The sequence below is a fragment of the Fundulus heteroclitus genome, chromosome 20 (genome assembly GCF_011125445.2).
Source record: "Fundulus heteroclitus isolate FHET01 chromosome 20, MU-UCD_Fhet_4.1, whole genome shotgun sequence".
NCBI classification, from domain to species: domain Eukaryota; kingdom Metazoa; phylum Chordata; class Actinopteri; order Cyprinodontiformes; family Fundulidae; genus Fundulus; species Fundulus heteroclitus.
This window is the reverse complement of record NC_046380.1, coordinates 13,541,960-13,565,294: the sequence shown is the minus strand read 5'-3', so window position 1 is coordinate 13,565,294 and position 23,335 is coordinate 13,541,960. Positions and strand designations below refer to the sequence as shown.

Sequence of the window (23,335 nt, the reverse complement as noted above, 5' to 3'; positions counted from 1 at the left end):
ATTTGATTAACTACTAAGTAAGGCCTTGGAACTAATCATGTACTAATGAGTAGTTCAGCAGTACTTACTGGAGCACACCAGCCAAACCTTAATTAACCAGTCATATATCATAGAATTGTATATAATGGATCACTTAAAGGAGCAATAAGCAACATTTCATTATGTTCGATAACTAAAAAGTTACCACAGACATGCAATATCACGATTTTAGTCATGTTTTAGCAGATGCCGTGAGTTTCACTGACGAAACAGGAAGAGCAGCAGATTATAACTGAGGGCTTGTTTATCTCTAAAGCATGGGTATAGCTGAAAATAAACAGGTAGCAAACTATTATAAAATTTTACTAAATAAAAAACAAACACGTTCATAGCATATAAAATTAAACTGTGTGATTTTCTCTTTAGCTACTATGGTTTAAAATGAAAACTGCAGTGAGGCTTAAGCGACGATACTTAGCTTATATCCGAGCCTTCAGGACAGTCAAACAACTCTTTGAAGGTCCACAGAGCATCCTGGCAGACCCTGATAGGCAGGTCCCGAGACCAAAGTTCTGGCTTCGCCTTCGAGCAGATTTTAAGAATGGTGTTTAAATTGGGTCATTGAACATAAAATATGATGTACCAGAGGTGTCATTGATCTTTCAAATATGTTTATGTTGATATTTCTTGACAGAATAAATACTTAACAGAAAAGAAGAGTAAAAAATATATTAAATATCGGTATTTAACTAAAACAGAGGATTTATGTTTTAGAGACTCTAAATGGCACCGATTTACCCTGGCCATATGCAAATAATCTAAGTAACCTTTTAGACACACAAAGAGGAGAGAAAGGTAATAATTCCATATATACATTTATATATATACATATATATACATATATATATAGATATATATATATTATATATATATACAACATACAGACTATACATAGATATATACATATATATATATATATATATTATAATATATATATATATATACACATATATACATAGATACATATATATACATATATACATATATATAGACATATATACATATAGATATATATACATATATATACATATACTTACACATATATATATATATATATATATATATATATATATATATATATACACATATATATATATATATATATATATATATATATATATATATATATATATATATATTATATATAATATATATATGAGATAATGTGGAAACTAAAATGGGATAAGCAGACACAGAGAATACATAGCCAAAGTCAGCCAGAAATGTGGCAGTGATACTAGTCTTGACACATTCAATACAGAGCTAAAATTAGCTGAGATGGAACCGTTATTACTTAGCTTATCTGGCAGCGAGCAAAACCACTTTTTGTACTGTGTGAGAGTCAAGGAGTTTCCTTCCCCCTTACATAGGATCTGCCATTAAGCTTTTTCTCTTCAGTTTGCCACTGTTACAACTACTATCTACATCTTTTCAGCAAAGTAAGTTTTGAAATAATTCGACTATCGAGACAATTTAATGTAGCTTTGCTCCTGGAGCATAAAATGGTAGATATTTCATTCAAATTGTGAATTCTTTTTGTTTTGTTTTTTTGTTTGATTGGCTGTAACTTATTCAGCTGCAATGCTAAAGCCATTGTAAAATAAAATAAAAAACTTTTGTTTTTAAGTAATCTTGATTGATACAGATTTTTTTTTCTCTACCTTGCTTTCTTGTAGTGTGAGTTCATTCACACTCGCCTCTTTTCCATTGACCTACCTCCCGACCCAGCAAGGATTAAGCTGTATAAACAATATAGACAATAGAGCAAAGGGACTTAATGAAAAAATGTGAGCTTGCATGTTTAAAGTTTGGCTTGTGTTACATTACCAAAAAAATATATTTTTCTAATGCAATCTAAACATACTGATTACAATCCTATACTAGATTGATTAAGAGTAAAAATGTTAAAATCTCCAATCTGCAACACCCACGACCAAAATGTCCAACAACCTCATAACTTCATAAAACATATGCCAATTCTTTAGTATTGCAAGAGCTTTGCAGAATTCTACAAACAGTCTACCAAAGATCTTTTTAAACCTCTGTCCTTCAGTGATTTCATCACTTCTGAACTCTCAGCTAGTCAATTAAAACAACAACATTTGTTGTTGAAATCATTCTTCTTTTCAGGGTCAGAAAAGGGCATTGGCTTCTCGGACAACAACCCAATCAGTGCTATAAAGATGAACACCAGCCGTTCATGCTCCCACCACTGTTACTGTGGGAGTGGATGGAATTTCAAAGTCCAACCAGCGACCTCAGAACATTTTGTTGGCTCTGTAAAGTATGAGAAAGCCCCAATGTCACATCTCTAAGGGGAAGATGTCGGAGGTCCAAAACAAGGGCATAAATAACTGTACAAAACAAGAGAACACTTGCATTTTTTAATCTGTGCACTGAAGTCAGGGAGAAAAGAAAACATCCTGTATGTGTGAGCTCGGTTTTGCTTTTGATTGGACCGACTGGAAGGCAGATTTAGAACAATTATTTTATCTGTTTAAAAAGGGGAAGTCCGGTCAACAAGGAAAAATCAGGGGACCATTAGCTATAACTAAAACTAATACGTTTGTGGTTATTAATGAACTTATCTTAATCAATAAGAAAATAAAAACATAAATTGTCGTCTGAATCACTGTGTATTGGGGCTGACATTACTGCCCATATTTGGGCAGTAAGGGGCCGTTTGACATCACATCCTGGGGCGTGGAAAAGCGGAAGCGGCGACAGCATTTCTCTCCGCTTTCCATGCAAAGTCAATAGGAGCCGTTCTACATAGCTGCGATCATCAATAATTTTTTCGGATTTCCAGAGGACTGTCACTGCTGACATTCCCAAGAGCTTTTTGCTGAAGCAACAATGCCCACGTGCATGGCCATCGGATGTTCCAACACAACTGGTAAAAGTGGAAAAAACATTGCTTATTTCAACTTTCTGATTCATGAGCCACCGGGCTCGGTGCTGGATTGCCAACTTGAACAGAGCGGATTTTCCATCTAACTTCTGGCCAGAGAGAAAACACGTCATATGCAGCAACCATTTTGAAGAAGAATGTTTTGAACATGACATGAGAGCGAGGATTTTCGGTAAGTTTATTTTTTATTTTAGAATTTTTTATTTAGAATTTGCGGGGATGGTCACCGAGCAGAGGGGCGGAGGGATACCACATGTGATGTGGTATCCCTCCGCCCCAGCATGTGCTGGAACGCTCTTATATTTTAATATTTATACAATAATGACCACCTGCCCTATTTACTACAGGGCAAATATATAACTTAAGTCACTTCAGCGATCTCTCCTCCGCTGTGTGTGGTGTGTGTGTGGTTGTGTGCGCTCCGCTGCAGCGTGCAGCGCCGTGCTGCGGCGGAGCGCGCGCACACACACACACACACACACACACACACACACACGCGTGTATACATATATACTGTAGGACCCGACTGAGTTTGCACTGGAAATAAGTAGGCTGGATTCCGTCAAAGTCCGGTTTCTGTCAAGAAACTCTTCTAAAAAAATCCATATCGCTATCAGATGATGATAGCTCCACGGAACTCCCATCACTGTCACTAAGTACTTCATCACTCTCTGCTTCGTACAGAGCACCAGTCGTCGCCATGTTGGAAAATAGTGCGCCGTGAAAAACAGAGCATTGAAACTTGCTCAACTGCGGGTCCGCCGAGTGACGTCAAAAAATGGGAGGTTACAGTACTATTCTTGACCAAGATGGATTCCTCCACATAAACATGATTAAATGAAAATTATTCATAATTAAAAAAACGTATAATTTTTTGCTCAGTATGTAGTAGTTTTGTATTTAAAGTACTTTCAGTGGTTTGAATTCTGATTTTGACCGGACTTCTCCTTTAAATATGAACATTTGCTTAGCTGAAAGCAGAAAGTCTGATGCAACATGGATTATTATTCAGACACCTTCAGCTTTAACACACTTGTGTTGTAGCTACTTTAAGGGTTTAAGCTCAACATATAACCATCAAAAACCAAAATGCTAAGGAATATGGAAGAACCACAAAAGGTGATTTCAATTACTTAAAAACATTAGCCTATGCTGGACTATGACCATTTTGAGAAGCACAAGTCAGACAGAATATACATAGATTCAACATTACTAACAGTACAAGAAATATAACTATTATTGCTGCTTGATTTCACTATGTCAAAAGATCAGCCTAGTGTTAAATTGCACTTTTGACCTGTATTTACTTTACAGGTGGTAATTTCACGCATTCCACCGACTGTTTGACAAAATTCCTAAGCTTCAAAGCCAGTGATCAATTCTTTAAGATCAAGTGACCTAAAAATGAAATAAATATTGAAAAGAATCCTCTTAAATAGTAACCCATCCACCTGTCCTGATTCTAATTGTGTAAAGGACCTACTGCAATATTTTTCAGGTGTTGGCTCACTTTATTGTTTTTTATAGTTTTCAGTAAAAACTGTAACTGAGGAGGCTGCTTCCCTTTTACATGAGTTAGACTCTGGCCTGTTTTCCAGTCTGGTTGCACTTTCCGACCACATTCTGATACTCTGATTGAGTCAGAGCAGAGCGTCTCCTAAGCTCAAGCTCTTGTGTTGTCTTGGCCTGCGGTGGTCCGTTTCTATCAAACCTGGTCCAAAGAAAGTAGAATGGTGAACAGACATCAGCCTGAATGACTAAGGCGGATGCACAATGGAAGTGAAAGTCCCTGTTGTTTAATCCAATACAAAAGCTACTGTCACTCAAATTACCAAAGTAGTACTGGTTCTTATAAGAAGGTGTCACAATACACAGTAGGGCTGGACGATATATAAAAAAAGCATATAGATAAAATAGAAATCATAATAATCGATATTGATAATTATCAACAAATTCAAAACATATATTTTAAGTGCAGCCCTGGCCATTTTATGCTGTTGCTTAGAGACCTATTTTTAGATGCAGAACACACGGACACTGAATTCAAACTAAAACCTTTATTCAACCAACTTTTTACTAAAACTGCAACTTTTAAAAAAAAAAAAAGAAAAAAGAACACGTGCTCTATGAACTCGTTGAAGGGAGCGGAGTTGGTTCCTGAGTCTGCGGTTGTGATTGGTTGGAAGGGATGTAACGACCGTAATATTAACCTACATGGCTAGAATGCATAAGGAAGGAAAACTCTTATTATATTGAATCATCAATATACATCTATGGATCGATATATATTGTTCTTAAATTATCGTCCAGCCCTAATGCACAGTGCATCAGTTTGTTGCATATGGATCGAAATAGCTGCAGACCAGTCACAGTACCCACACATCCAACCCACCACAGAAATAATCAAAACTGGGCATGTGAGCATCAGAAATGGATGGAGCATTGAAGCAGGATGTAAAGCTAAGAAAAATTTCTCAAATTAATTTTTTTTGCTTGGCGCGAATGTGTTTCTTACCTAGGGCACATATAGCACCAGAATGGAAGAAGGCAACCCAGGGAAGGAAGTGTGATGATTTGTGTAACATTCTGCTGAGTAATTGTGGGTCCTGTCATTCTTTAGGAGTTTCCTTTGACATCTACCATCTACCTAAGCATTGGGATGTTCTGGACAAAAAGGCCAGGTTCATGGAGTTGCCCACCCTCCAATCCTGCAGGACTTATCTTGGTACCAGACACCACAGAACACCATCAGGGTCGAGGGGAAAAACACACACTATGACCATTATGCTATGTCTGATCATTACATTGTGTGGCTCATCGTGTTTTCTGTTTTGTGCCATGTGTGCAAAGGTACAGATATGTAGCAAATAATACCTTTTTGAAAAGTTAGCACATTCGCTTTCGTATGAACATTTTGCCATCTGCCAGCTTTAGGTGTCACCTGTGTTTCCCGTACAAACAAGTCTTCCTCTTTGAGTGTCTTTCTGCCAGTCATCCACTGAAGATGACTGGCAGAAAGACCTCTTTTCTGTATGATTTAGATAAGAACATTATTCCTGCAGCCCATCTAATTAGAATCGTGGCTAAATGCCAACCTTAGGAGGGATGTATGGTGTGAGAGAAGCGAAGAGAGAGAAAGAGGGCAAAGAGCAGTGGATCAGACTTTTAAACTAATTCATACGGTGCCAAAGCACAGATTTGATTGCTCTGCGTAGTGTGTCAGGAGAGTTAATTATCCTAATTCAACAAAGTGAAAGAGAAGGAAACTTGGACAGGATCTGGCAGAGGACAAGAGTAGAGTGGGGGGAAAAAGACTCAGCTTCAGGCAATTTCACTTTACTTTCCAAATTTCTCTTTTCACTTGCTGCCTAAAATTAAAAAGAAACTAAAACTTCCCATTTGTACATTGGTGTTTTTTTCCAGTGGTTTCCAAAACAGTGATGTTGTTTGCAACTTAGGAACCCAATTACCACTTCAAAATCTTTTTGCACTGAAGAAAATGAGAACAGCTAAGCAGCAGCGAGTCTCAGAAGTAAAGTCGGCAAAAATTACAGCAAAAGGACACCGCCTTCTTTCTCCAGCATGCACCCACGGTGCTGCAAAATGCTGAGGGACAGTTGAGTTGAATGCAAGCCAGAGAAGCAGTAAGAGTAGGCCACCAGTTTATCAGAGGCCCGGGAGAGGGGCAGAGGGGATCAGATGGGGCCTTATTAAGACAACTTACAGCCAGACACTAGAATGGCCCGAGGGGTGATCCATGATTTAATACAGCTATTGTATTTAGATGGTAAATGGCTACACAGTTGAACCTGAGCACAATGAATTTGCAGTGCTAAGAAAATAAAGACACCAAGCTTTGTGTGCATGAAGTTGCATGGTTTCACATTAGGGATTCCTACAGTGACTCAGCGGCTACTGTAAAATACAGACTATGGCTGGTGATTGGGGTGCACAGATTGCTCGCATTGCATCAAAACTATATTTGAAACAAAATACACACAAAAGACCATCTTATGATTATATACCTCACTATTCCTGAGGGTGTAACGATCAGAGCCAGGAAGCTTGGAGTAAAGACTCTCTCCTGGCATGGACACTATCAGACTTAAAACAACTAACACAACTTAATTTTTTTTTCTGTAATAGTTTGTCAAAGAGCTAAAAAAAAATAAAAATAAACGAGTCTCCTGGGAACTAAATGGCACATAATAGAAGGGAATTATTCCCAGATTGATTTTTAAAGCACGCACCATATTCTATCCAGGCAACAGTCTCTTTTCAAAGTCCATCCTACAGTTTATCTTAAAATAATTTAGAGCGGTCAATGTGAAACAATACACTCTGATGCCACAGAACATAGTGGAAATGTGCAGCTTGAAATAATAATCATAAATGTTAGATAATCCAAGTATGCATAATGTCTTACAAAGTAGACCATTTTAAATTTAATTTGTGTTTGTGTGAGTTTTGATGGTCTTTGTATGCCCACATTACAATTTAATTAATTCCTAGAAATATTATCCATGCAAAATTTTAATTCTGTTGTCTCTACATAATCATGACAAGTACAATAAGATTCACATTGTTCATAATTAATTCAAACCAGATGGTTCAGTGTAGTAGTCTACAAACACTTTCATAAAGAAATATTACAGCACATCTTGTATTACGAGAAAATCTTTCACTTCTGTTCTGTTATGTATTTCAGCGAGCAGAGAAAGGAGCAAAGAGAACACCGGGAAAAATCTCCAATTGTTATAGGATCTCTGAAGATGTGGAAAAGGGGATTCAGACAGCGTGTGAGGATAAGAGAGTTTTAAATGTAATAATTATACTGTCACAAAAGCAAGATCCAGAAAGTTTAATTATCTTATAAAGTACATGCATGTCGTTGGCTCTGCTTTTCCACGGGAAAACTCTCATACTGTCATTTTACAGCAAAAGGAAGCACATACACAACACTATTAAAGGGTTTCAGCAATTATGTAGGAGGTCCTGCTTTCAGCACTGGCTGGATTCATACATTGCCATTCTACTAGCTTATCCACAAGAAATAACACAGTTATTAAATCAGCTATTTACTCCGTTTTACTATCCTTAATTGTTCACTATTGCATATGGATACAGCTCACATTTAATTCAATTCAATTCAATTTTATTGATATAGCATCTATTCACAACACATCTCAAGGCACTTTACAAAGTGAATTTAATCAAATCATACAGACAGATTGGTCAAAATGTTTCCTAAGGAAACCCAGTAGATTGCATCGAGTCATTGACTTGCAGCATTTACTCCTATTAAAGAGTGTGTAGCCACAGTGGACAGTCATTGGCTTTGCAAAAAATCCTCGTACAAAGCATGCATGTAACAACAGTGCATGCATTCTCGTTTTTGTCACATTACAACCACCAACTTGAATGTATTTTATTTAGATTTTATGTGAGTGACCAAAATAAAGCAGCACATACTTGTGAGGTGGGATAAAATGCTACATGGTTTTCAAATGTTTGGCAAAGACAAAAGAGAACAGTCCAGCATACATTTGCATTCAGTTCAGCCCCATTTATTCTGATATCCTTAAAAAAAGCCTTCTAAAGGGACCTTAAAACCAAATATGTGTGAATTATTGCCTGTATAAATACAGCTGTTCTCTGAAGGGCTCAGAGGTTTTCATCAGTGAACAAACAGCATCATGAACACCAGCTAGTACAGCAGACAGGTCAGAAGTTGAGGACAAGTTTAAAGCAGGGTTAGGTGATAAAACAATATCCCAAACTTTGAACATTTCACCTAGCACAGTTTACATCATCTGAAAATAAAATTTCCATTATGTACAATATGCTTTATTAAGCTTTCCAAAATCAACTATAGGCATATATATGTAAGATGAAATATTGCCTTTGGCACTATGGAGTATTAATTTTTTTTAAATATTATTTGTTTTCTGGTGCTATTTTTTTCTACCCAGACACTTACCTGCACTGCAATGTGCAGGCAAGTGTCCATGTGGGGTCACCCTTCAGTCACTGCAGCATGGTATCAAAAAAACAGAGCAGTTGCTGTCACTGTGCAGATTAGGTGCTAAAAGAGCCACTTGGTCTCAACTTTGAGCAGAACTGAAAGTGTTTTTCCCCAACTCACTGCTCATTGGTGTTGTTTCTGGGCAGGGGCGGTCAAGGTAGGTACTTCTGGTAGGGGGCGCAGGGTTCTCGCCAGTGCATTTCAGCTTAATGGACCGTTACGCTGAAAGTTGTCAAAGTTATGCTGAAATTAGACCATTATGCTAATTTCTTATGAGCGTACTGGTCAGTACGACACGGAACAGGGCAACACGGATGTTTGAGAACCACAAAGAAAAGTCAGTAAAGCTCTTGAACGTGCATCAGTGCAGCTATAAACCTCCCGAACCACATTAGCTATTCTAGCTTTTATTAGCTTGACGAACAGCCCCCTTCAGGCTGCACTATGCAACACTTCACTTTGGGAATGTCTCTAGGGAACAGAACGACAGACCAGTGCGAGCACCGGCCTCCTGCCTCACAAACACACCCGCGCACGTGCACACCCTCGCCAGCCGTCCACCGTTACACTGAAAAAAATCCTGGTGAGAACCCTGGGGCGGGTAATGACTTCTCTACATAAATCCAGTCATGCCCAGCCGTTTTCCGGACAAAGCGGGGCTGCTTCGCTGACAGCTGAATTCAAGGGAATTACTCAGACATGCATGGGACCTTGTGTTCTCATACCACTTTGGCCCATAGACGTCCTGTGACTACCTGTCCTTTATGTCCTGTTCTCCTCGTGTTCCATGTCCTGTTAATTTTCTTATTGTAATTAAACATCATCAGTATGCTCATACCAAAATCCACTCTGTGCTTTGGTCATCCACCAAATCCACAAAACATGACACTATGTAGGAGACCATCAGCTCTATTTCGACAAAACATTTACTTTCTGTTCTATATGCAAAACACTCCCCCTGTAACAAAACTGACACTGAAGATTATTCTCAGAACAATATCACCACAGTGTCCTATGGTGGTGGCACCATCATGCTGTGGGGATCCAATTCTTCAGCAGAGACAGAGAGGCCAGTCAGAGTTGAACGGTCAGTGGATAGAGCTAATCACAAGATGCCTGGAAGAAAACCACGAAATAACAGCCAGACCCACAAAAATACTGGTTTATATAAAAAGCCTATCACTGTAGGTACACCTGGTCCGGCGTTCTGTTAACTGTGACATCATCCAGAGAAGACGGCTCACCCGCTATTACCATCTAACGTAGAACAGATTACTAGATCAATGTGTGTTTCTGTGCTTTTTTGTCTCTCTTGTTGTGTCTCTGCTCTGTCTTCTCTAACCCCCAGTCGGTCGAGGCAGGTGACCGTTCATACTGAGCCTGGTTCTGCTGGAGGTTTTCCTTCCCGTTAATGGGGAGTTTTTCTTCTCACTGTCACTTCATGCTTGCTCAGTATGAGGGATTGCTGCAAAGCCATGTACAATGCAGACGACTCTCCCTGTGGCTCTACACTTCTCCAGGAGTGAATGCTGCTTGTCGGGACTTTGATGCAATCAACTGGTTTCCTTGTATAGGACATTTTTGACTAATCTGTATAATCTGACCCAATCTATATAATCTGATTGAATTTGACATTGTAAAGTGCCTTGAGATGACATGTTTCATGAATTGGCGCTATATAAATAAAATTGAATTCAATTGAATTGAATTGAACTGGCCAAGTTAAGGCCCAGATCTAAATCACATTAAATTATGTGCCAAGATTTAAACAATAATCTTCACAGATGCTTTCAATTTATTCTGACCATGAACTATTTTGCAAAGAAGAACGAATAGGGGAAAAAAAAACAATCTGGAGAGCAGTTATAGAGACAGGAGCCTAAAGACCTTCTGCAATGATCTAAAAATTGTTGTCACAGTAAGGCTGATTGCCGTGGCATGCCATGCTTTAAAGGTTTTTATTCATAATTCCCATTTGAAAACCATTCACAAAACATGAAAAAGGTCAAGGGGTGTCAAAACCTTTACAAATGTACTATACTACACCGTTCTGTTCCAGAGTGCTCATTGCTAAAATATAAAATGCATAAATTAATAATCTGCTGGGTTTCCTTAGATAGGAATCCTTTTGATGAGTCTGTCTGTATGATTTGATTAAATTTGACTTTGTAAAGTGTCTTGAGATGACATGTGTTGTGAATTGGTGCTACATAAATAAAATTTAATTGAATAGATCTAATTGAGCCTCTATATTGATTGATCAAAGTTTGGACCAATTTGGCTAGCTTGTTTTTTCTTATTTATATATTATTTAAGTTTATTTATTGTTCTGCAACCTGCTTGCCTACATCCTACTGTCTGTGTTTAAGTCCCTCCAAAACAATCTGTGACAATAAACGCAATAAATATTGCCTAACACTCATATTTCCCTCTCTAAACACTTCCTTTTGAAGAAAATGCACAGAATAAGGTTTGCATTCCTACACCTACCAGTAACAGTTGATAAAGAAGCTACAGGGCATCTGGGAATATTATTTCAAACATCAGGGCGATGCTGCTTCTGCCTCCACCCACCAGATCAACAGATTAGATCCTTTACAGAAGCACAAACTCTACAAATCTAAAATAAATAAATAAAAGAAACTGAGAGAACCACCAGAGAATTTGCAGGCGGGAAACTGTAAATTAAGGAACTCTCACTTGCGCTGCGCTCCCCTCTTCCCAGGCAGGTCGACAAACAGAAATCCTCTGGATCGGCACCCCGGCATGAAGCAGAATGTAGGAGTGCCGATGAATGTGCAATTGAATATGCTTGCACACATGAGGGCAGTCTTTTTTTACAGATGATGATATGTGTGAACAGATAACTGGACTGAGGCATATGCTGCCAGAGTAAGAAAACCCAAAGTCGTCTAAAAGGTATTTTTGACAAAAAAATTAATTTCGCAGACTTGGCCAGCAGCATGCTGTGTCCTTGTGTTGAGCTTTAAACTTGACTCCCGGAATTCATTATGTTCCGTAAATCACTTACTTAACCATATTTGAATCAGTGCAGGAAGGGGCAAGAGGTGAGAATAAATCTTTTTGTTGGCCTTGCTTAAAAAGACTACATAGTGTGTATCTTCCTTTCAAGGGCTATATTCACACACATCCTTGAAGAGCTTGATCTGTAGATAAGAAATAGGAGTTTTAGCCCTCAAAGCAAAATGGAATTCAAACTCTTTGCCAGCCCTCTGAAGCTGTTGGAAATATTTTACTGATGTATTTTCCTGGACAAGAAGGTTCGTTATTTCGGTATGGGTCATTACGTCAAATTTCAGAGTTAATTTTAAAGTAGGTAAAACCCATTGAGGTCAGTATTCAACTTATATGATGTGTGCAAAATAAATGTTCCGAGCTCCTCCTCAAGGCTTTTTCATTTACACTGCCAGGATAAACAATGTCTGTATTTATATGGAACACCTTTAGCTAATTCAATACAGGGTCACAAATCAATACCAGTGTGCAGTTATTTCATTATGGTACATTGCATGTAACACAACGTCCCCCCTTACCGTTATAGAAGCACTGGTTTTCTTAATAAAGGCAGGTAAGGAATTAGATGAAGATAAAACTGTATGTAAGGCTGAGAGAGATGTGCATACAGATCAGGTTTCAGGTTAGCTCCTATTGAATGATGAAGATGCTTCGCAAACCAACAAAATGGAGCCATTCAGATCTAATCTCATAACTAAAGGTTTGACGTGGGTCTGACGCTGATGATGACGATGTGCACTGATAGACGAGAGATAGACTTGCTAAAGCCAGTTTAAAATGTCACTACCATAACAGTTTATTCTGTTTTTTTAAACAGTTATGAAACGCTCTTTTAATAATATATTTAACTATTATACATTTTTTAACTGTAGAGTTCTATTTGCATTATTTATTACTGCTTATATTTAGTTGGTGTATTTGTGTGCCTTCATTTGCTGCGATATACTGAATTCCCCTAGTGAAGGACAGCTAAAGGATTATTCTATTCTATATTTGACTGCTGTTCCACACACAGTGCTTCTGCAATCTTAATTAGACAAAATCGGTATTGACATGTCAAACCTTTGCCAGATTGTTTATCTGTGAGAAATATCACATCAGCACAACTGTATACATGGCTGTCAGTGTAATCACTTATCAAATACCAATGTGTATAATCTATGTCAACAGAGATTCCATGTTTAAAGATGCAATTTAATGATTCACAGCTTCCAAATTTGTCTTCCTGAGAGGACAGTCTAAACAGTATGGCTACGCATGATTGGACAGGGGCTGTCACCAAAAAAAGACTCTCTTTTGTCTACTGGAATAACTGCTACAATTAAATCTGTGGGGCTAAACTGAAAAAAGAAGTACTGATTTTAACATGTTGGCGACCCTACTGCGACTGGAAGAAACTTTTCATGGATGTGCATCTACCTCTACATACAAAAATAATTTCAGTAGAAAACGAAAAAATCTTGCATATTTAGGTTACATTTCCAATAAAGATTACTTTTTCCTGAATATCATAAATGAATCAGTCTCATAGTCACAGATTTATATAAAAACTATTCATTAGTTGCACATGTTTTTGAGCAGTGTTTTTTAAGCTAAAGCCAGAAAACCTTTATGTTGTGCTTTTTGAGAAAATCTTCAATGATATATTTGCCATAATAGATACAAACACTATCCATACAAACAAGGCTTTTCTCTACTAAATCATTATGTCCTTGTAACGTATTACCAAAGCTTATATGTTGCAAGTCTCTGTCTCTTATTTTTGTTTTCAGGGCCTGTAAGCTAAAAATTATGGAGTCATTGAGATAAGGGATGGGAATCGAAAACCGGTTCCTGTTCAGAACCGGTTCCGTGTGTTCCAATTCCATGGCACCATTTGGCAACTCGCTTTATGATTCTCTTATCGATTCCAGGCAGCACCAGAGCCGGGTAGCACAACTTATGTCACGTTTTTTACGCAAGTTACGCACACGGCATTCAGTAAGCAAGTACGACGTGACCAGGCGTAAGTCTAGAAAAGCAAAACAAAATAAATGCCGCCCCATCGGGTAAAGCGATTGAAAGTTTGGCTTCATTTTAAAGCAGAAGTCCGGTCAACAAGGAAAAATCAGTGGATCATTAGCTATCCCTAAATCTAATACATTTGTGGTGATTAAATGAATTTAGCGTTAATCAATAAGAAAATAAAAGCATAAACTGGCGTCTCGATCACTGTGTATGGGGGCTGCCATTATTGCCCAAATATGGGCAATAATGGCCACCCGACATCACATCATGTGATGTAATGTCGCATTAAGGCACTGCGCTCTACAACAACAATTATTTTGAATTTCCAGAGGACTTCACCATTGAAATTTGCGACAGCTATTTTTGAAGCAACAATGTCCACGTGCATGGCCGTTGGATGTTCCAATACATCGGGTAAAAGTGAAAAAAAACATTTGTTTTTTTCACCTTTCCCCTTCATGATCCACCAGGGGCTTTTTGTTCGATTGCCAACTTGCCATCGAACTTCTAGCCGGAGAGAAAAAACGTCGTCTGTAGCCAATATTTCGAAGAAGAATATCTTCAAGATGACATGAGGGCGAGACTTTTCGGTAGGTTTTTTTTTTATAATGTAGAATTTGCGGGGACAAATGTTTACCCGACCAGAGGGGCGGAGTGATACGGTACACTCTGAAAGGATGCTCACTGTTGCGAAGCCCACTTATTTAATGCGACTTTGCTCTTCTTTTTTCTAAAGTCGCTTGTAAATTTCATGAAATTTTCTGAAAGTGAAGTTGATTGTTTGGGCTTTAAAATAAGTGGCACTAAAATATCCCTCCGCCTCATAATGCACTGCAGCTCATCCTGACAGGAGCAGAGTAAAGGCAGAAGGAGCCTCTCTGCCCGTATTTTCTGCAGTTTACGTTTGCAATATGATAACTGCTGAAAGTAGATTAGGCGGTGCAGATCACCATTTTGAGCATAGATTGGTTGGAAAGATGAGTTTTATGCTCATCTTGTAACATTGCAGAACCTAACCTATAAACCGTACTTTATTGTTTATTTGTTGTCTTTTTATGTCTCTAAAATGTCAAATTATTATTACTTTAAATTTAAATGCTTAATGCCATGTCTATTTTTGTTTAAGAGGTTAAAAAAAAATTTCCCCAAATTGGAATAGATAAGAGAATCGATAAAGAATTGAATAGTTTCACAGAACCGATAAGGGAATCGTAATCGTGAAAATCTTATCAATTCCCAACCCTAATTGAGATATAGCTCTAGCTGATTTAACCTCGAAAGTTGTATTGTTTCACATCAGCATTTTTCAAAACATTACAGGAAATTTTAACAAAAATCCTACTAGCTAATTTTGCCATTTAACAGTGACATTAAGGATGAGTGTTGTGTCTAGCAAAACACTGTCTCACTAAAATATGTTTAAACAAGGGGAAGACTGTTGCCAAAGAGCTTCCATGACTAAACCTAGCTAATCCCTGTGTGTGAATGCACCCTGAGCCTGAGCACCAGGAATTTAATGAACACGACAGCATGTACCCAAAAAGTCCACAAATGTCTTGGCTGGTGGACCTTGCTCTTTCTCACAGTTTGCCAGTCATGTCTCTTACCAAAACTCACTTTTGTTCAGACATACTGCAAATTATGTCACTCAGAACGTTCATATAAATCGTTTTAACACAGTTCTGTCCGTGGATCAAAAACTTCAAACCTAGTCATCACGCCAAAGCCAATATGAGATTTCTAATAAATACTTAAATTTTTTTGTCTTGTCTAGCATTGCAAATGATCAGAATCAGAGTCAGAATCAGCTTTTTTTGGCTCACATCGTAACAGAGGTATACATTTATAAACAGTATTTTTTGTTATTTGTAAAAGAAAATAGAAAAAAAGAGGTTGTGAATTGTGAAAATATACTTCTTTTGGACCAAAACAGTGTAGCTGACTACTCAGGCCGTAAGGTGTTCATTGTATTCATAACAGAGACAGCCTGGGGAAACAGACCGTCTCTGATGATGCAAAATATGTCCCCTTCATCTTCAGTTATGTGCAAAGCTGGTAGAAGTAGTCTCCAGGAGACATGAAACTGTAATGACTGGGAAAGGTGTTTCTACAAAGTACAGAGTTGAGGCATGGGGGCTAAATACCAATATACACCACTTTCAGGCATTTAATTATAGTAAGAAAAATAGAAAAAACAGTGTGTCCACTTCTCAATGAAGTACTATTTATGTTGTTATACACAACATATATGTTACAGTTTGTGGTTGCATGAAGCAGTTCCAAGTGATATGAGCAATTATCCAAGGCCCTGTATCATGATCGAAATTATCAGACTATTTTAACATATGCAAAATCCACTTTCTTAGGCTTTGAATAAATTTGTGTGTATTTGGAGTTTCTAGTAATACAGAAACACTTAATGTAGTCTTTCCAGGTGCTGTGTAAATATCTTTATATTCTTTTTAGGTCATACTTTTCAAGCCATTTTTCTCAGTTTCCTGTTGCGTTTTTGAAGAATTCCGTCACGCTATTTGCTGCGGAGCTCCTGAAAAAGGTGTTATCAGTTTCACAAATCCGCCATTTTGATTTATCGGAGCACTTTTGTAGTCCAAGCGGAAGGACACTGAAGCAACAAGTGAATAAGTCAAAATGTTCAGTTGTGCATTACACCATTCCCCAACATACTACAAAAAATGGCCGATCGGGTGGAGTGGTACACTCTGCAACCTGAAGGGGGCAGGGTGTTAACTGCTTCCTTTAGATTTAAAGAGAGAGCTCCAAAACAAGTTGCTCTCAGACGCCGCCTCAGAACAGGGGTAAAAAAAAGAAGGGGAAGGTGGGGGTAAATTAACGAGGAATTGAAACCAAAGCATTGCAGTTCCACTTTTTATAGACCACAACTGAATGATTTCAATGAGAAAAGGAAGAACAAAAAAACATATGTCCCCTTTAAATTCTTCTTGCCTATGCCGTTCTGACACTTTCCTTGACTTGAACTCTGACTCAATACAATGACCATCGTAGAAAGGGCCAATGGCTTGAGGGGGAATGGTAAAGGACAGTGGCATGAAAAAACTTTTTGTCATTTTGTCCTTGGCAGAGCTTTTACATATGTTACATGTGTTTTCTTTATCTTGTCCAAAGATTTTGCCAACAGAATGCAAAATTCTTCATGTGTTACAAAACATCATGTTATAGCCCTCGAGCTGCTGGGAAACATGGAAATCAATCAGGCATACACACAATTAAAAAATGCATACATGATCTCAAGCTGGGCCCTCACATTCACACTTAACTTCATTAGGCAGTCCTGTTTTCAGTTGTATTGTAAGTGTGTATATGTCCAAGTCTATTTTCTTCTCAGATCTTGGTTCTCCAGGGAACAGCTTTACAACCAGGGTACTCCAGAACCTCCCTCTATCTCTTTCATGCACAGCCATTGAAACATGCTTTTTTACTGCTTTGTTACTGTGCATTTGTGTATGCATGCACAAGTCAAACAGGTTCTGTTATGGCCAGCAAACTGGTTAGATGAACTCCTCAATAGGTTAGTCAGAAGGAAAATGGTGAGATGAGCAGTTGTTCCCCTTATGCATTTCCTCATTTTATCTGCAACTACAGCAACAGTTTCATGCAGACAAAGAGTTGCATCTGAAGCAAAAGCATCCGTTCACAGAACATGTGTTCCCGCACTCTAACACACACACACACACACACACACACACACACACACACACACAGACTGAGTGAGGCAGTAAATGTCGCTTGGAGGAAATGAAGGCAGCTGTGCTTTTATGGTTTCATTTGGTCTGTTATATTTATCTGACCCTCCCATGTCCCCTCTCTCACACACACACACTTTGATTATTCCATCTCCATTTTGATAGAAGGTGTGACATTAAGGTCTAAAGGCACGCTAGCTGTTTCCCTATTGAAGCGAAAAATGCAAATGGTGAAAAAGTTCACAAACATTCCCATTACACCTAAGAGCTGGTCAGTACTGCCCTTTCCCCTGCTCTTCTGGCTGCTAAGCAACCATGTGGCACATTGAACTCACATGATTTAGTAAAACTCAATAGTGCACAATGGTTAAACGGCTTCCAGCTGTGTCACATCTGTGCAGTTTGGAAGCCTAAATCCTCGCAAAATATCCTTCTGCCATGTTTTAATCTGATGCTAACAGACGATTCCGACCCTGTAAATGTTAGACAGTGACAGAATGAAACGCTTGCTTATTATGAGATGATCACAATGCAAATGTCATGTGAGGGACTAACTTCATTTAGCTGCACGCATTGCTGCAACAGTTGAAGTTATATTTGTTTAATGCATTTTTCTGTCTTCTGCCAAACTGAAAAAACCTGGCAGTCTAATACATCTTCTCAGAAGCACTAATCTGACATGTTCGGGTGCTACTGTTCACACTTTCCAGATATTGTAATGTGATGGAAGCATTTCCACCTTCATCTCAGTCAAGGCCGTCTGTGTTTTGAATTGAACAGAGTACTGAAAACTGCCTTGAGCACAGCAGTAGTGGTTGTTTGTTGCTGGGCACATAAAAAAAGATCTGACCTTTAACACGGCAGCGGTGCCAAGAATGTGTTAGATTCTGAAAATCTTGATAAAACGCCAGAGAACAAAGCAGAACACTGAATCTGAACTTTTTCTCATCTGTTTTTAAACATGCTTTTTTTTGTGATTGTCTAGGAGAGATAAAACAGTACCTAAATCTTTAAAGTCGCTCTTGGATAGGTCATAGGTATAGGTAAAGCAAACATAATTTCTGCATTTCCTATACTAAGCCTAAAGATCCACGAAAATCTCACTTTACTGATATACATCAGGCGATCTTGCCATCTCCAGGTCAGACAGACACATCAGAACATCAAAAAAGAATAAAAAAAAATAGGTGTGGGTTCAAACATGTATACACCACGCTGCCTCAGTTAGCCTCCAAGCTTCTTTCCCCTCCTCACTTCACTATCAGGTCCTCGGGGGGAAGGGAAACCCATGAAATGATTCCTGACACTACGGATCAGAGAGCAGCGCCAGCTGAGGCATTTGATATCAACACTTTTCTGTCTGTCTGTGGACGTGTAACGCAGGAGGATTTGCAATGATTTCTGCTGACAGGAGCTCCGGCTGGGTCTTGTCTGCGTACCGATGCTGCCGCACAAAAAAAAAAATTTCCTACTAAAAACGCTGTGGCATGGTAAACTGTAATTCAGTAAGTTAATTAAACTTGTTTAACATTACTACAGGGCAGGACTGTACAACAAACTGGACACTTATCAATATCGCAGTATCACTGTGCACAACATGCATTTTGCAAACAAAAGTTTGGAGTGCAATAAATGTTAGTCAACTATACCACGCAATTAGGCTCGGTCTGTCTGTAATATATTCCATGGCCCTCGTTGATCACTGCAGTATAAACACTTTTTAGAAGGTAAAGAGTTGGCAAGTTTAGAAAGACATTAAGAAACTACAACCAAGTTGTTTCATTCCCAAAACAGCACTTTTTTAAAAATAAATAAAATCAATAAAATCTTTTTTGTTGAGATGGAAAAAAGTATTTTTCCCCCCAGTAGCTGTATAAACTACTCATTATTTGTTTTTTTTACAAGCCGAAAGCAGGAAAACATTAATAATTGCAACAACATGCACCACTGCGCAGGAGTTAGAGAGTTTGCCCTGTAACTGGCAGGTTGCCGGTTCGATCACCGGCTCTGAACATCTCAGTTTTTTTGGCCTTAAAGGTATACTATGCAACCGGGGTTGATTTTCCAGCGAGGCTCCCCCCAGAGGGCGAAAGTAAAAGTGCACTGTCATAAAGATGCTCAGCTGTTCTGGTTCCTCCATCAAGCCAGGCGCGGTTGTTTTGAGCTTAGCAGACAGGCGAACGCAACAAAAAGTGGAAAAAACGGCAGTACAAACAATGACTAACACAGTGAAGGTATGAACATCAAGCTTCTTGCAGCGCTATCTTGGCGAGGCGGCGGCCGCCTCACCAGTTTTATTATTATTATTATTATTATTATTTTTTATTTTTTTTTTTTTATGTTGGCGAGACGCTACCGCCACCGCCTCGCCAAGCCGCAGCCGCCGCCGCCGTGGTAGCTCTCGCCAACATAAAAAATAAAAATAAAATAATAATAATAATAATAATAAAACTCGATATGCTTGCATGTTTATTTTACGTTAACACGCGGTTCTTTGTTGTGCATATAGCGAATGGCAGGAGTTCTCGCCGTAAAGCGAGACTTCTGTGTGTGCGGGCCGTGAGCTCTTGCAATTGCAAGTGCGGTATTTCCCCCACAGACCCCCAGGGCAGCCGAGAAAACCTTTGTTCGACCTGAAATGACTCATTTAATCATCCAAAACGGTATGGAACACATTAATTAACTGAAAAATGTTGCATAGTATGCCTTTAAGCAAGACATTTCACCCGATATGCACCGATGTATACAAGTACAAGCCATTTCGCAGGTCATATAGTTATCGGGACGTTTACCAATCTTATTATACATAGCATGTTTTTCCTAATCATGTAGTTCTACAACAGGAGTTTGGATTTCAAAGTAAAGAGAAATGACTATGTGCACCCTATATGCACCCCTGTTCTAACATCAGGCTTTTATAAATAAAATAAAAAACAGACCATGATTGGATTATGTAAGGCTTTTTCCTAATAGTTGCTCATTAGCAACTGTTAGTGAAAGGCATCATTTGCAGTGAGTCAGACCTTTTGGATCCAAAGTAGGCCAAAGTTTTCATCCGTAGTACTGCACATTGAGAGATTTGGTTTCTGCAAAAGTCTTTCCAAACTAGCTTATAAGAATGAGATATATTTAGTTATTGTAAGAAATATTTAAATACTGGAAAACCATTTAAGAAGCTCTGTATGAGAGATACCGATTGCATATTACTCCACTGAATGGACTCTCCTAACTATGCATAATCAAGGACAGTTTCAATCAAGTTTAATTGATTGAACTTTTCAAATCAAGTTTAAACACTTGAAATATTGCACATTTTTGTTTTGAAGGTTTGTGTTTGACAGTGAGAGCTGAAGGGGAAAAAAAATAAAAAGTTAAAGTGCTAACCCTCCAAAACAAATTATCATCAGTTTTTATTCCAAATTAGATCTCATATCAGAATGAAAACATTTTTTAAAACAAGGAAAGCGACTAAGACAAAAGAAGGTACAAAAACAGACTTCCAAACTAAAATATAACAAAATGTTATGTCTTTGCTTCAAAATGTAGTTTGGGATGTTTCATAGGCTAAATTAACGTATGAAAACACATTGAAGAGTGAACTCATTCCCGTAGCTTTTACCAATATTGATAATAAACATAAAGTGAGGAATTTATTCAGAACATTTATATACATTTGATGTTCTCACAATTAGGATTAAATCTGAAGTGAGGTGGCACTAACTAGTTATAATGTTCAGGAGAAGGATCTTTAACAAGCAGTGGATAATCTCTTGGTGTCTTCATTTTATGTAAATCCAGATTAGTTGGAACTGGAAGCTGAAGCCATCAGCTATTTTAAATTAGGCCAAGACCAAAGAGTACTTCTACTTTCTTAAAACAACTCTAATCTCCAAAACATTATGGCATTTTCTGCAAGCACAGTTTTCTGAACCTTTAAACTGCAGTCACTTTATACGCTCAGTTCTCTCTGTGTTTCACATAGGAAGATCAACAGTGATGCACTATTTCCTACCTCCATTTCCCATGTACATAGTCATTGGTTTCTGTGTAAATAACCTTCCGATGCAAATGTGGTGATGACTTAAAGCTTACTAAAAAGTGTCTGAACAAACTAATGAGTCAGATCTAGATATCTGAAGGGTTTAAGAAAGTAGAAGTGTGCTTTGGTCTTAGTTTCATTCAGGCCAACTGTTATCTTTAGCCTAGAGGAAAAGCTGGTCTGGATTCAAACTAAATGAAAATTGTAAGAAAGTAGTCTGCTGCAGGTAAGATATTAGCTCCTTTTAACAGAACTTCACACCAAAAATTATGAACTATTATTTTGAAGGTGTATAAAGGGTGCCAAAAACAGTAATATAATTGTGTTAATATGCAAAAAAATATATATTTTGGGAAACGCATCTAGATTTAAAAAAAGATCTTAACCATTAAGTAATTTATAAAAATGATTATGCCTTATTTCTCCCTCTTACCAAGACCTCGTCTCAAAGAAGTCCAGGCCATCAGTTTATGAGCATGCTCCACAGATTCTTCTGTTCTTTGTGTTTCTGTGCCAGCGTTAAAATGCTAAATAAGAGCCTGGCATACTGACTGCAACATTTTCAGTGTTTTCAACGACATTACTGGAAAGAATGCAAATTGTCGCAGAAACCTTCTTAAAAAAATTACAAATAAAAAGATTGTTTGGAAGAAACTCAGTTTTCAGGTGGAAAAGTCTCTAATCCAAAATAATGATTATTACATTATTACTGACATATTTTCCAAAATGTTTTGTAGTTCGTTTTAGTAGTTAATTTCCTGTCCTTCCTCAGTAGCTTTTGAAATAAAAGCAGAGGCGGAAAAGCAAGATGAAGCAGAGTCAAAGGGTTCATTATGTTTTTTTTTTTTTCCTCTCTCCGGGATTGAAAAATATCTTACCTTCAAGGATGACTTCTTTGCCCGTTTTTTTTAGTGCCTGCACAGCCTCGTCGTGCGTAGCCTCTCGTAAGTCAAAACCATTGACAGACAATATGGCGTCCCCGACATAAAGTGCCTCAGTCTGGTCAGCAGCAAGGCCCTTGAAAATTTTAGAAATGAGGATGGGCATCTTGTTTTCCTTTCCACCTGTGTAGCAAGAGAGAAAACATGTGTTTTGTTTCATTTTGCAAATAATTTAAGAACAATTGAAATAGCTGTATAATTATTTAGGCACCGTATGACCATTAAAACCTAGGGAAGACGTTTTATCATAAACCCTGACCCTAAATACTCAATCCATATAAAAGTGAAATATACAAAAACATTGAAATGTCCTTGGCCAATAACAATGAAGGTGACAGAATAGAGCGCTGAGTTATTGAGTCACAAAACAAGGATCATGAGCGCCTAGTTAGAAGCTGAAATTCTAAATTAGGCCCCATCCTACAACTGTTATTACTCTGACTGCTGCATTCCTCATATTTAAGCCTCGAAATTAAGGCTGTGTACGTGAACTGCGGTTAAAAGCGCACACGAGGACAGACATTTAGCAGCAATTACTCCCCCTGTACTAATTTCACCGGCTTCCTATCACACCCTCTCCCTCTTTTTCTCTCTTTGTCGTTAAGTGAAGGTCAG

The 23,335-nt window shown here is 38.1% G+C and overlaps 1 protein-coding gene across 1 annotated transcript in view; it reads right to left on the bottom strand.

Annotated features, from left to right (window-relative positions):
- Nucleotides 1-23,335, bottom strand: part of snta1 (syntrophin, alpha 1) — a 69,466-nt gene that overhangs the window by 33,975 nt on the left and 12,156 nt on the right. Inside the window, exon 2 of the mRNA XM_036151968.1 lies at nt 22,658-22,843. Coding sequence (XP_036007861.1) covers nt 22,658-22,843 — 186 coding nt within the window. The remainder of the gene's footprint in view (nt 1-22,657; nt 22,844-23,335) is intronic.